This window comes from Rana temporaria, chromosome 6, assembly GCF_905171775.1.
Source record: "Rana temporaria chromosome 6, aRanTem1.1, whole genome shotgun sequence".
In the NCBI taxonomy this organism is placed as follows: Eukaryota; Metazoa; Chordata; class Amphibia; order Anura; family Ranidae; genus Rana; species Rana temporaria.
Genome location: NC_053494.1, coordinates 8563624 through 8578731, shown reverse-complemented (window position 1 = coordinate 8578731; position 15108 = coordinate 8563624). Strand labels below are relative to the sequence as shown.

The following is a 15108-nucleotide window of genomic DNA, read 5'->3' as shown; positions in this document are numbered from 1 at the left end:
CCCCAATTCCTGTATCTTCATGCCTCAGATCACCCCAATTCCTGCACCTTCACACCTCAGACCACCCCAATTCCTGCACCTTCACATCTTAGACCCTCCCCAATTCCTGCATCTTCATGCCTCAGACCATCCCCAATTCCTGCATCTTTATGCCTCAGACCATCCCAATTCCTGCATCTTCATGCCTCAGATCACCCCAATTCCTGCATCTTCACACCTCAGACCATCCCAATTCCTGTATCTTTATGCCTCAGATCATCCCAATTCCTGCACCTTGCAGCTGTAATTGCAGAGAAAGGCGGTTCTACAAAGTATTGACCCTCGGGTTGGGGGAGGGGCACCATACAAATGTACCCCACACACACTTTTCACATATTTATTTGTAAAAAAAATTGAAAACCATTTAACATTTTCCTTCCACTTCACAATTATGTGCCACTTTGTGTTGGTCTATCACATAAAATCCCAATAAAATACATTTACGTTTTTGGTTATAACATGACAAAATGTGGAACATTTCAAGGGGTATGAATACTTTTTCAAGGCACTCTATGTTGACATGTGACCTATTGACTGGAGTGAAGCGTAAATTTTGATGGCAGATTCATGACGTCTCGGTAGACCCCTCTGTTTGCAAATAAATAACTCTGTTGAGCGCCGTTCTCATTGTGGCGGCTGAACACAATGGTGCCCCTTCTGCCTCGCAGGCTCCGGTATAGAATAACTGGCGTTTCTGTATCACGCCATGCATCTTCTTTTACAAAGGCGGCCGTGGGCGCCCTCCGCAGATCTTCGCCTTGAAGCCTCCCCACATCATCTGCTTTGCAAACTTCTACACGACGTCTGAGATATGAGACCTTCGTGTGTAAAATGACATTTTGATGCAGCCACTAAGGCGGCAATGACTCAGTCTCCTTGGCATTACCGGGGCCCATTGATGCCGGGAATAAGTCGTAGTGAAGGGCTACGCACGGAAATTATCGCTGGGTCCCCCACCGTTACAGCGGACGTCCTCCTTTGTTCCCGGCCCCCCCGCGGCGCCCTCTGATTACAGCCTCTACAACCTGACTCAGTGTAAATTCTGCAGTATTTTCCGCCCGCTCCGGAAAAAAAAAAATGCATCTCGTGCTTTCGCTCCATCGTGTCCGATGTGCAAAGCCATTATTATTACTCTGGACGGCGAACACGAGTAAAAATGTATCAATTTGCTTTTTAATCTCCCTAATTAAATCCCCTCGTTATCTTCTCACCGTTTCCCGTGATCGAACCCACAGCTGCTTAATAATTAAAGGGCCAGGCTCATTAAATTTCTTGCGTAATTCTCCTTCTGCTTTGCCACAACCTGCATTAAAGCATCGCACTTCTATTGTCTTTTAATGTTGTCTGTAAGGCTTGCTCTTAAAGCTTTTGTGTTTTAATTATATATGTGTATGTATATATATATATATATATATATAGATAGATAAAGATATAGATATAGGGCCAGATTTAGATACAATGGCGTATCTGTAGTTAGGCGTAGCATATCCTATTTACGCTATGCCATCGCAACTTAGACAGGCAAGTGCAGTATTCACAAAGCACTTGCTCCGTAAGTTGCAGCGGCGTAGCGTAAATGGGCCGGCGTAAGCCCGCGTAATTAAAAGTAGGCTGGTAGGGGGCGTGTTGTATGGAAAGGAATCGTGACCCCACGTAAATGACGCGCCTAACGAATGGCTCATGCGCGCGCATGCTCAGTATCACGTCGAATTTTCTCCGTAAATTACGCCGGCTCAACGCTTAGTCGACGTGAACGTAACCTACGCCCATCCCCATTCATGTACGAGTTACGCAAACGACGTAAAATACGACGGCTGTTCCGACGTTTCCGACCTTAACATGACTTACCCCTGCTTTATGAGGGGTAAAGTTACGCCGGTCGTACGCCTTACATAAACATCGTATTTTAATACGCCGGGCGCAAGTACGTTCGTGAATCGGCGTATGTAGCTCATTTGCATATTCGACGTGGAAATATACGGAAGCACCCCTAGCGGCCAGCGTAAATATGCACCCCAAGATACGACAGCGTAGGAGACTTACGCCGCTCGTATCTTGGCAACAGTGAGGCGTATCTGATTCTATGAATCAGGCGCAGAGATGCACTACACTAGCTAGGAGTAAGCACTGATTGTATTGCGAAACGTCAGCTGCTTGCCCCTGTCTTTGCTGTGATGTATGGTGTTTGAATACTTTTATCAATAAAAGGCAACCAAGAAGGTTTTTCCAGAGTGCGGCTGTCCAAACATTTCTTTCTACTATTGCTTCGTGCATTGCCGGCACCTGGGTTTGTCTGAGAGGATACGGATTCATCCACATACCCTATTGGAGCGGTGACTATCTTCTCCATACCCCTGGGTATTTCCCTAATTGTATCCTGTGAATAATTTTTTCAAAGCTTGTAAGTAAGCTTGCCCCCATCATCCGAGCCGTTCTGGCTGGGGGTTAGTCAGCGTGCTCGCCCCCTCCCTTGGAACTACATCCTGTGAACATTCACAGTGTCTCCCCGCAGGGATGTAGCCCTAAGGGAGGGGACGACCATGCTGACTAACCCCCAGCCGGAACAGCTCGGATGATGGGGGCAAGCTTACTGAGGAGAAACAGGAAGTGAGAAATTCAGACAAAGAAAAAAAACATTTAGAAGGGAAATGGAAGGAAAAGGTAAGCGAGCCAACAATGCACGAGCTTAAAGGAACCTACCGTATTTGTCGGCGTATAAGACGACCCCCTAATTTTCCAGCTAAAATGCTGGTTTTGGGATATACTCACTGTGTAAGACGACCCCTCACTGTGCCATTATACATGCCTCACTGTGCCATTTTACATGCCTCACTGTGCCATTATATATGCCTCACTGTGCCAGTATGCCTGCCTCACTGTGCCAGTATGCCTGCCTCACTGTGCCAGTATGCCTGCCTCACTGTGCCAGTATGCCTGCCTCGACGATCTTCCTACCTTCTCCTGTTTGCAGAGTTTCTCAGGCTGCGGGCGTCCATTATTCAAAAGCCGCGCCTCCTCCTCAGACTGTTTCGTGATAGGCGGAACACCAATTTTCCCAGCAGAGCCTCTGTTCAGTGTTCCGCCTATCACGGATGTCCTCTCGTCCGAGGTCGAGGATGAGAAGGCATCCGTGATAGGCGGAACACTGAACAGAGGCTCTGCTGGGAAAATTAGTGTTCCGCCTATCACGGAACAGTCTGAGGAGGAGGCGCGGCTTTTGAATAATGGATTGCCGCCGTCTGACAGGCAGGTACCCGGCGTATAAGACGGCCCCCGACTTTTGGGGCATGATTTTAGATGCAAAAAGTCGTCTTATACGCCGGAAAATACGGTATTTAGAAAATAAAAAACAAACCTTTACAACCCCTTTAAGACCTGAAGAAGGGGGGTCATCTTTGAACCCCCAAAATGCATTGGCTGGTCTATTTTTGAACAAATATCAATCGTTTGCGGCTCTCATTGAACTTTTTACACATGATGGTAAAGCATGCAGCCATCTTGTTGTGGCCCTGGAGATTTTTGCTTAGCGTTTGTGGCCTTACTTGCAGGTTTTTTTCTTGACAACAAGGCCTGTGAGGTGTCAAGCGAATGATAAAAGCATCTCACAGAGAGACAGCGTCTGTGCAGTGATTGGTGGCTGTCTCACCGTCTCTTAGCGGAGAGGTTTTTGTTACAAGCTGCCGCTGTGACCTTGTCCGTCTGGCTGAGGTCTCTGTCCTCTGATGCCTCAGCAAGATGACTAAATATACCCTCAGAATACTTCAACGTGTAACTCCGCCTCTGAGCCAAGTTTTCAGGAATAACGCAGTTTCATTTTGGAATACTAGTTCTTATTTTTTTCCGTTATCGGCACCTCCGTTGGCGGTTTTTCTGACACCCCAATAGGAGCCGACCTGACTCCTGGGACAAGACCTCCTGTCTGCTGGCTGGGGCACCTCTGACCCCTGGGTGAGACCTCCTGGCTGGGGTACCTCTGACTCCTGGGTTAGTTCTCCTGGCTGGGGTACCTCTGACCCCCGGGTGAGACCTCCTGGCTGGGGTACCTCTGACTCCTGAGTGAGACCTCCTGTCTCCTGGATGCTGGCTGGGGCACCCCTGACCCCTGGGTGAGACCTCCTGTCTCTTGGCCCCTGGCTGGGATACGTCTGACCCCTGGGTGAGACATCCTGTCTCTTGGCCGCTGGCTGGGGTATATCTGACCCCTGGGTGAGACCTCCTGTCTTTTGGCCCCTGGCTGTGATACGTCTGACCCCTGGGTGAGACCTCCTGTCTCTTGGCCGCTGGCTGGGGCACCTCTGACCCCTGGGTGAGACCTGTCTCTTGGCTGCTGGCTGGGATACCTCTGACCCCTGGGTGAGACCTGTCTCTTGGCTGCTGGCTGGGATACCTCTGACCCCTGGGTGAGACCTCCTGTCTCTTGGATGCTGTCTGGGGCAGCTCTGACCCCTGGGTGAGACCTCCTGTCTCTTGGCCCCTGGCTGGGATACGTCTGACCCCTGGGTGAGACCTGTCTCTTGGCTGCTGGCTGGGATACCTCTGACCCCTGGGTGAGACCTCCTGTCTCTTGGCCCTTGGCTGGGATATGTCTGACCCCTGGGTGAGACCTCCTGTCTCTTGGCTGCTGGCTGGGATACCTCTGACCCCTGGGTGAAACCTGTCTCTTGGCTGCTGACTGGGGCACCCCTGACCCCTGGGTGAGACCTCCTGTCTCTTGGCCCCTGGCTGGGATACGTCTGACCCCTGGGTGAGACCTCCTGTCTCTTGGCTGCTGGCTGGGGTACCTCTGACCCCTGGGTGAGACCTCTTGGCCCCTGGCTGAGGTACCTCTGACCCCTGGGTGAGACCTCCTGTCTTCTGGCTGGGGTACCTCTGACCCCTGGGTGAGACCTTCTGGCCGCTGGCTGGGGTACCTCTGACTCCTGGGTGAGACCTTCTGGCCGCTGGCTGGGGTACCTCTGACCCCTGGGTGAGACCTCCTGTCTCCTGGGCCGCTGGCTAGGGGACTTCTGACCCCTGGGTGAGACCTCCTGTCTCCTGGCTGGGGTACCTCTGACCCCTGGGGGAGACCTCCTGTCTCCTGGCCACTAGCTGGGGGGCCTCTGACCCTGGGTGAGACCTCCTGTCTACTTGCTGGGGCACCTCTGACCCCTGGGTGGGGTACCTCTGAACCCTTGGGGTGAGATCTCCTGTCTCCTTGCTGGGGCATCTCTGACCCCTGGGCGAGACCTCCTGGCTGGGGTACCTCTGACCCCTTGGGGTGAGATCTCCTGTCTTCCGGCAGCTGGCTGGGCACATCGGACCCCCGGGTGAGACCTCCTGTCTCCTGGCTGGGTTACCTCTGACCCCTGGGTGAGACCTCCTGTCTCCTGGCTGGGTTACCTCTGACCCCTGGGTGAGACCTCCTGTCTCCTGGCCACAGGCTGGGGCACCTCTGACCCCTGATTGAGACCTCCTGACAACAGTACTCAGGGTGGGATCATAGGAGTAGAAAGTAAGGCTATGCTTCCTGCACATGTGGTGACAGGAACATACTTACAGGAGGAGAGGGTAGAGGGAGTATGGTTGGTGACTTTATGACTGTCCAATCAGCATGCAGGGAGGGAACACCACTGTATTCATTGACTCCAAAAGAAAAGGGGGTCACCCTCCTGGCTTTGTCATTTGGTAGCGGTGTATGGATTGGATAAGTGGTTGGACAAAGTTGAAAATCTCTCATTCATGTGTATGAACTTAGCTCTGGGAATTGAGCTAAGTAATAAAGGCGTCTTTGCGAACACAGGTATGAATAACCTCCCTGGTATTCCGAAAGGTCTGTGCGCTGGAATGACTGGAGTTTTATTACCGTCAACAGAAGATCTGATCCGCAATTAATCTATCTTGTGTTCAGCACCAGCCGATTCGTCACCATCACATGAGGAGCAGATGCGGAATATTGGGCGAGTAATCGTCTAATTCCCAACACCTGCTGCCACCTGGGACTTCCTCCCGTAAAGATGGTGCCATGACGGTATAAAGCACCTGCACTGTCGTGGCATTAGAAGGATTTATTTCTAAAAAAACTGGCTCAGCGCAGAGGTAATCTCATGGCGGAACAGAAAAGACATTAAAATGCAAATTTGTATAAAGGCAGCTGAGATATGTGTCAGACCCGAGGCTTCCATCCAGCCTTGGTGAGCTGACCTTGCAGAGATGGCTCCACCCCCGTAGTAGCACCAGCCCCTAGATGGGAGCCTGACAAAGGCTGTGTTGCCAGGTTCTCTTTAAAATTGTCTCTCAAGGAATCAAATAAAGTTATGTCCTCAATAGGCATATGGCCCAGGGACATATTCTCCCACTCTACAAGACTCTGATCCGGCCGCACCTGGAGTATGCTACAAATACCATACTGGTGACATCACAATAGGGATAAAACTTTTTTTGCTGTGGAAAGGAGTTTAACCACTTCCCGCCCGGTCAATAGGCAATTGACGTCCGGGAAGTGGTTGTGAAATCCTGACTGGACGTCTATTGACGTCCTGCAGGATTTCATGCCGGCGCGCGCCCGTGGGAGCCTGCAGCGCGGCGATCGGTGATGCAGGGTGTCAGTCTGACACCCTGCATCTCCGATTTTGGTAAAGAGCCTCCAGTGCCACCTCAGTGTCCATCAGTGCCCTCCAGTGGAGGCTCTTTACCACGTGATCAGCCGTGTCCAACCACAGCTGATCACGATGTAAACAGAAAGAGCCGTTGATCAGCCCTTCCTCACTCGCGTCTGACAGACGCGAGTAGAGGAGAGCCGATCGGCGGCTCTTCTGAAAGGGGGGGTTCGCGCTGATTGTTTATCAGCACAGCCCCCCCTCGGATGCCAACACTGGACCACCAGGGAGTGCCCCCCAGTGCTCAATAGAACAAAAAACAAAGAAAAAAAAAACACCAATAAAAACAAAAAAAACACAATCGATGCCAATCAGTGGCACTTGCTAGTGAAGAAATGGCATAAAGGGGGCGCATGTTTAGGAGATATTTACAGTGCCTATAATAAGGCATACCTATAGGTACAACTTCTGCGTTGGGGGTATACAACCACTTTAAAACTGGGAATTAACATCTATGCAGACTTCCTGGTAGCATGGAGGGCATTATGTAACTGGAGCAGGGTGGCCCCACAACTTTGACACCTCCCATTCTGTTTTTGGACAATCAAGCGCTACACATTCCATGGTGATTGGATGAAGGATTCGGTGCTTCCTGTGTGGCTATACCTGGTGGAGTATCTTCCCGACACTCATTAGTAGGGGCTTGGAGAAGCTACAAAATGGCTTCATCATTATAGCACAAGGCTTTTTGAATGTTAATACTGTGTTTCCCCGAAAATAAGCCCGGGTCTTATATTAATTTTGGCAACAAAAGACACAGTAGGGCTTATTTTCAGGGTAGGTCTTACCGTGTAATGTGATGTCTTCTCTCCCCCTCTCCCTCCCTGCCTGTCAGGAATCCCCAGTGTGATCTGAGGTAAAATGCTTGTAAAATCCTATAATCCACTCTATTACAGTATTATGTAATGTACAATGTGTGCGTTAATGCAATATAATTGTGCCAAATACCTTCGTTATAGCGCCGCTCTGCGCTTCTGTGACCCGCCATGGCTCTCTTCCACGCAATTATATCACAGAAACACACACATTGTACATTATGGCCTAGATTCAAATAGACCGCCGCATCTTTGCGACGGCGTAGCGTATCGTATTTACACTACGCCGCCGTAAGTTAGCTAGGCAAGTACTGTATTCACAAAGTACTTGCCTGCTAAGTTACGGCGGCGTAGCGTGCCAAATTCAAATGAGGATGTGGGGGCGTGTTTTATGTAGATTAACTGTGACCCGACGTGATTGACGTTTTTTACTAACGGCGCATGCGCCGTCCGTGTACATATCCCAGTGTGCAGTGCGGCAAAGTACGCCGCAAGGACGTATTGGTTTCGACGTGGACATAAATTACGTCCAGCCCTATTCACGGACGCCTTACGCAAACGACGTAAAATTTTCAAATTTTGACGCGGGAACGACGGCCATACTTAACATTGACTACGCCTCCTAGGGGTAGCTTTATCTTTAGGCGGCCTATCTCTTACGGAAACGGCGTATCTTTACTGCGACGGGCGCACGTACGTTCGTGAATAGGCGTATCTAGTCATTTACATATTCTACGCCGAACTCAATGGAAGTGCCACCTAGCGGCCAGCCTAAATATTGCATCCTAAGATACGATGACGCAAGCCGTCGTATCTTAGATAGGTTTGAGTGTATCTCTGTTTGAGAATACACTTAGGCCCCATACTCACGACCAAACATGTCTGCTGAAACTGGCCCGCAGGCCAGTTTCAGCAGACATGTTTGGTCGTGTGTGGGCGCGAGCGGGCCGAATTCCAGCAAACATTTGCCCGCCGGGCCTTTTCCCAGCAGACAAATATTCCTGGACTTGTTTTAAAACCGTCCGCTGGAATTCTGCCCGCTCGGACATGTACGGTCGTCAGTACAGACCTACCGTACATGTCCAGGCGCCCGCCGTCCCTCGCATGCGTCGAATGACTTTGACGCATGCGTGGAAGCATTTTAAAGGCGGGCCGCCCACGTCGCCGCGTCATTGTCGCGGCGACACCGCGTCATCGACGCGGCGACACCGCGGACACGCCCCGCGTATTGTTTACGCGCGGACTTCTGTACGATGGTGTGTACAACCATCGTACAGAAGCCCTCTGGCAGACATGTATGGTGAAAACGGTCCGACGGACCGCTTTCACCATACATGTTTGTCCGTGTGTACCCGGCCTTAAACTTAGGACGGCGCAGATTCTGAGTTAGGTCGGCGTACTCTTTATGATACACCGGCCTAACTCTTTATGAATCTAGCTATATATAATACTGTAATAGAGTGGATTATAGGATTTTACAAGCTTTTTAAACTAGGGCTTATTTTCGGGGAAGGGCTTATTTTTGGGGGAAACACGGTAGGTATCTGTTATGTTTCTAGACTTACAGAATCCTCCTTCTTTTATACAAACTTGATAATTATGAAGGGTGCAATAAATATATAGATGTATATAATATTACAAATGTAAGAGAGGTCTCAAGAAAGGTCCATTTAAAAATTGGAACTGATAGTGATTAAAAATGAATGAACAGCACTACCTTGTCTTCAAGAACAGGGGATTATGGGAAGGAATGAAGAAGAAGTCATGATGGTCTAGCACAGTGATGGAGAACCTTGGCACCCCAGATGTTTTGGAACTACATTTCCCATGATGCTTAACTACACTGCAAAGTGCATGAGCATCATGGGAAATGTAGTTCCAAAACATCTGGGGTGCCAAGGTTCCCCATCAATGTACTAGCAGCTTTAGCCTCATGCACAATAGTCATGACTATGTCCTCTTTAGTGGGATCCATATAATATGGTTGATATGTGTGTCATCGATGGCACAGATGTATAAGTGGGCGTGTGTTGTGGGTATGAGTGTCATTGCTGGGACAAGGTCATCTAGAGCTCGGGGCGAACCTGCCAAACTGCACCCCCCCCCCCTCAAGATGTATGAGCATTTAGGGCCAGATTCACAAAGCACTTACGCCGACCTATAACACGTTACGCCGACGTAAGTGCAAATGTGCGCCGGCGTATGTGTGCGGCAGACCCACAAACCAACATGCGCCTAAAAACAGGCTACACCCCGCCGACGTAGCTTGCACACGCCGGCGTAGGGTGGGCGCACATATGGGCTGGGCGCATGGTGTGGTGCTGCTCCCATTTATTAGCCATTCAAACATGCAAACGTGCCTGGCGCATGCTACGCGAGATGCGCGTAAGTTGTACGTCCGGCGTAAAGTTATTCCCCATAAATTAGGTGCAACCCGGCAACAGACATGCACAGGTCTGCACCAGGGAACACAAGCCGGCGTATTGTGCGTTGGACGTGTGTCTGGCTGGGCGTACGTTATGTTCACGGCGTACGCAGTAATCCGGCGTAGCTTAGGCAGTTGTGCCAGCGTGGTTGTGAGCGGGTGCAGGGGGGTGCTGTGTATGCGTCCACGTCACGGCGCATGAGCAGTTCGTGATACGTACCTGTCTGGCGCTCGGCCCATCATTTGCATGGGGTCACGCCTCATTTGCATGGGTTCACGCCCACTTCCACCTACGCCGGCGTGCGCCTTCGAAACCCACGCCGCGCTGGCGCAGCGTTGGGAGCACTGGCTTGCTGAATGCAATGCTTGCCTCTCCGCGCTGCGTTGGCGTGGCATACGGTGTTTGCTCTACGGCGGCGTAATGTGCGCCTTGCTTTCTGTGAATCTGAGCCAATGTGTCCGCAAAAATCCCCCCAAAAATTTAGCAATGATCTGCATACTTACCCCTTAAGCATAAATTCCGCCAGTACAAATTTGCCCCCCCTGCTGAAATCCCCCATCCCCCAAATCACCCCAATACAAATACCTCTCCCCCAAAAAAAGTCACCCTTCCTAGCACAAATCCTCTACCTTTCAAATCTCCCTTTCCGAGGACACATCCTCTTCCCCTTACTATAAAGCCCCCCTCCTAGCACAAATCCTCTACCCCTCAAATCTCCCCTCCGAGGACACATCCTCTTCCCCTTACTATAAAGCCCCCCCTCCTAGCACAAATCCTCTACCCTTCAAATCTCCCCTCCGAGGACACATCCTCTTCCCCTTACTATAAAGCCCCCCTCCTAGCACAAATCCACCCCCTAAATTTCCTCTCCTAGCACCAAACCCCTCCCAAATAAACATTTCCCCTACTAGCACAATTCTCCACTCCCCCTCACTACATCACCTCCTCTATCACAACCCCCCCAAAGCACAAATTCAGTTCCCCTATACCCCCCTCCCAACACAAATCCCCCTAAATCACCACTCCTAGCAATCCTTACCCCCTGCCGCCCCTTCAAATTGCCCTTCCTAACACAAATCCCCTTCCCCTCATTCTGCTTGCAGCACCCCCCGCTCCCCCCCCCCACCTCACATGAAATCACAGTACCCAGGGCAGCTGCCCCTCCCGCCCATGCCTTGCCCCGGCACTGATGAGTGTGTATGGGGCTGGATGAGAGCAGAGGGTCCATCATGGGTTGTGTCGGCTCTAACTCTTTCCTATTTCCTTTACAGGCTAAAGACAGCGATGACGATGAGGAGATCGTACATGTGGATCGGGATCATTTTATGGATGAATTCTTCGAACAGGTAATTAAAACTGCTATGTGTATGACGACACTGGGCTGGATTCAGGTAGAATTGCGCTTTTTTTACGGAGGCGCAGGGCAACGTTTTTGCCCTGCGCCCCCGCAAATTTACTGCGCTGCCCTTGATTCACGGAGCAGTAGCTCCGTAAATTGCGTGGGCGTGCCGGCAAAATGCCCGGCGTAAGCGCGCGCAATTTAAATGATCCCGTAGGGGGCGGGAATCATTTAACTTAGGCGCGTTCCCGCACCGATTGTAGAGCGCATGCTCCGCCGGGAAACTTTCCCGACGTGCATTGCGGCAAATGACGTCGCAAGGACGTCATTTGCTTCAAAGTGAACGTGAATGGCGTCCAGCGCCATTCACGAATCACTTACGCAAACTACGTAAATTTGAAATTTCGCGACGCGGGAACGACGGGTATACGTAACATTGGCTGCCCCTGCTAATAGCAGGGGCAGCCTTACGCGAAAACCGCCGTACGGAAACTACGTAAACTGCGTACGCAGGGCTCGCGTAACGTTGTGAATCGGCGTTAGTATGCAATTTGCATACTATACGCTGAGCACAATGGGAACGCCACCTAGCGGCCATCGCAAGAATGCAGCCTACGATACGACGGCATAAGAGCCTTATGCCACGCATATCTTAGGCTGCAGTCGGCGTAACGAGGTTCCTGAATCAGGAGCATTCGTTACGCCGGGGCAAGTAAGCAATTGCGCCTGTGTAACTATGGTTACACAGGCGCAATTGCTTCTTGAATCCAGCCCACTGATTATTTAAAGTGTTACTAAACCCAGTAATATGAAAATAATTCATCATCCAAATCCCCCCCCCCCCCCCCACAGTGCCCACAGCTTATAAATCTTCTTTTTACATTAAAATACTGCCACTATATACCTTTTTTGGTTGATCTGTATACCATGATCACATGATAAACTGCGCAGTTTGTCCAGAGCTGTGTGTTCAGGTAGAAGGAGATTTCCACTATAGCCTGTATACACGCCCACATGTGTGATGTCAATATCATGTGACCTGGCTAGCTCCGAGAACAAGGAAATGTTCTCTCCAGCATAAAAGACACAACTGAGCATTTACAATAACTTGTATTGAAATAATGCAACAACAGTTCACAATAAACCCAGTGGGAAGGCAGCCCAACTGGGAACACTCACAGATCCCAAAGCCTGTAGAGAGCAGGTTTCCGCCGAACTGACAGCACCTGTTAGTGCGGCCTGACCGTCTCATGCCCAAGCGGGAAGATGTCCGAAGTAGTTGCGAGCCCTATACTGTCAAAATAATGGCTGTGCGGCCCATTAATTTGAGCACCGCTGTACTGCCTAAAAGAGAAATAAAGTAGAACGGCTAATCAGCGAATAGGGGGGCTTGGGTGGCCATTGAGGTTGGCTGGCCGGGGGAGCGGGTTTTCCGGCCGGTATTGGAGAGACCTGTCATCCGCACTGCCCATCACCTCACTTCATAATGCCTAAGCCAGGTAAACCTCTGCGCCGCTTCATTGCTGAAAGGCAGCTAATGGCTGTGCAGCAATGCCGGTTTCTGAAATTCCAGCCAATGAGGCTGTAGCAATGTTCCTGAATGGTGTTAGCCCTCCAGCTTCACTTGTTTTTGTGCATATTTGCAAAATTAAAGTGGGCTGGTCTCGATGAAGTCCAGGGTCAAATTGTTGTCCCAGTCCAGCCCTGCCTCCAGTTGTTGCGGCCCAAGTCCCATCATGCCTCCAGCTGTTGCGGCCCAAGTCCCATCATGCCTCCAGCTGTTGCGGCCCAAGTCCCATCATGCCTCCAGAGGTTGCGACCCAAGTCCCATTATGCCTCCAGCTGTTGCGGCCCAAGTCCCATCATGCCTCCAGAGGTTGCGGCCCAAGTCCCATCATGCCTCCAGAGGTTGCGGCCCAAGTCCCATCATGCCTCCAGAGGTTGCGGCCCAAGTCCCATCATGCCTCCAGAGGTTGCGGCCCAAGTCCCATCATGCCTCCAGAGGTTGCGGCCCAAGTCCCATCATGCCTCCAGAGGTTGCGGCCCAAGTCCCATCATGCCTCCAGAGGTTGAGCACCCCATGCGTAGTCTTGATGTGTAGAATTCGCCCTCCTACGTTGGGCCATTCGGTAGTTTGATTTGTAGATTGAGTTCCTTTCTGCCTTATCAAGTCAATGCTTTCCCTCCTGCAGGCCATGCCTTCTTCCCTTCCAAGTCCACCTTATTAGTCTCCCCCGTAGTTTATTGTCCTCTAATTCAGACATCAATCATGGCGTCTCTTCTATCACCGTCCCCGGCGCCGCTTCCTTCCTAGCTGGCACCTTTATAAAATTTCTGCGCTCGAGGTATCGCGCAAGTCACCTGTCACTGCGGCGCTCATGACAAATTAAAGTAATTACAGCTAAGGAGTGTAAATAAAGAGGTTTAATTCCCTCAACACTTTTCCATTAATATTAACGTCCCTCAAGCAGCGGTCCGTAACTTTCCTCGCCTCCCGCCAAGAGAGGTAAAGACTGTGCTTCTCTGTCTACAGGTGGAAGAGATCCGGGGCTGTATAGAAAAGCTCTCAGAAGATGTGGAGCAGGTGAAGAAACAGCACAGCGCCATCTTGGCCGCTCCAAATCCGGATGAGAGTAAGTGCCAGCGGATGTGGTGGGGGGGGGGGGTCTACTTTGGGAGAGGCAGTTGGGCCATTGGGGGGGGGGGGGGGTACCTGGGAGTGTGATAAGATTGAAGGTACCTAGGAGGTGTGATCAGGGTGGGGGTATTTGGGGTGTGTGATCAGGGTGGGGGTATTTGGGGTGTGTGATCAGGGTGGGGGTATTTGGGGTGTGTGATCAGGGTGGGGGTATTTGGGGAGTGTGATCGGGGTGGGGAGATGGGGGGATCTGGAGGTGTGATCAGGGTGGGGGTATTTGGGGTGTGTGATCAGGGTGGGGGTATTTGGGGTGTGGGAACAGGGTGGGGGTATTTGGGGAGTGTGATCAGGGTTGGGGTATTTGGGGTGTGTGATCGGGGTGGGGGTATTTGGGGGGTGTGATCAGGGTGGGGGTATTTGGGGTGTGTGATCGGGGTGGGGGTATTTGGGGTGTGTGATCAGGGTGGGGGTATTTGGGGTGTGTGATCGGGGTGGGGGTATTTGGGGTGTGTGATCGGGGTGGGGGTATTTGGGGTGTGTGATCAGGGTGGGGGTATTTGGGGTGTGTGATCAGGGTGGGGGTATTTGGGGAGTGTGATCTGGGTGGGGGTATCTGGGTTGTGTGATCAGGGTGGGGGTATTTGGGGGGTATGATCAGAAGGGAGGAATGGGGGATCTGGAGGTGTGATCAGGGTGGGGGTATTTGGGGGGTCTGGAGGTGTGATCAGGGTGGGGGTATTTGGGGTCTGTGATCAGGCTGGGGGTATTTGGGGTGTGTGATCAGGTTGGGGGTATTTGGGGTGTGTGATCAGGTTGGGGGTATTTGGGGGGTGTTGTCAGGTTGGGGGTATTTGGGGAGTGTGATCAGGGTGGGGGTATTTGGCTCTAATCAGGTGCTTCCAAAAAACACCCCCGCCGGTGTAACTCAGACGCCCGAAAAGGGGCCGGACTCCTGAATAGGGGGTGGCAGCAGCGACCATAGATAGATTAATGCAATGCCTGAATCTGTCTATGGTGATTAGAGCGGTGCAGGAGAGAGGGGGCGGCGCTCCTGCGCCCTTTATGGACGCACCGCCACTGGGAAGGACTTCCTGTCTGCTTATTAAATGAATACATTCTGCAGTCCCTCGAATGACATGGCGGGCGATAATAAAAGAGCCTGTACAGAGAATATGCAATCGCATTGTATCGTGTGGGGTCAGCTTTAGCCCCAGAC

General features: G+C 51.3%; 1 protein-coding gene across 1 annotated transcript in view; it reads left to right on the top strand.

Moving 5' to 3' along the window:
- The window catches only part of STX1B (syntaxin 1B), a 91145-nt gene that overhangs the window by 56279 nt on the left and 19758 nt on the right, over positions 1-15108 (top strand). The window contains exons 2-3 of the mRNA XM_040356047.1: positions 11187-11261; positions 13788-13887. Coding sequence (XP_040211981.1) covers positions 11187-11261; positions 13788-13887 — 175 coding nt within the window. The remainder of the gene's footprint in view (positions 1-11186; positions 11262-13787; positions 13888-15108) is intronic.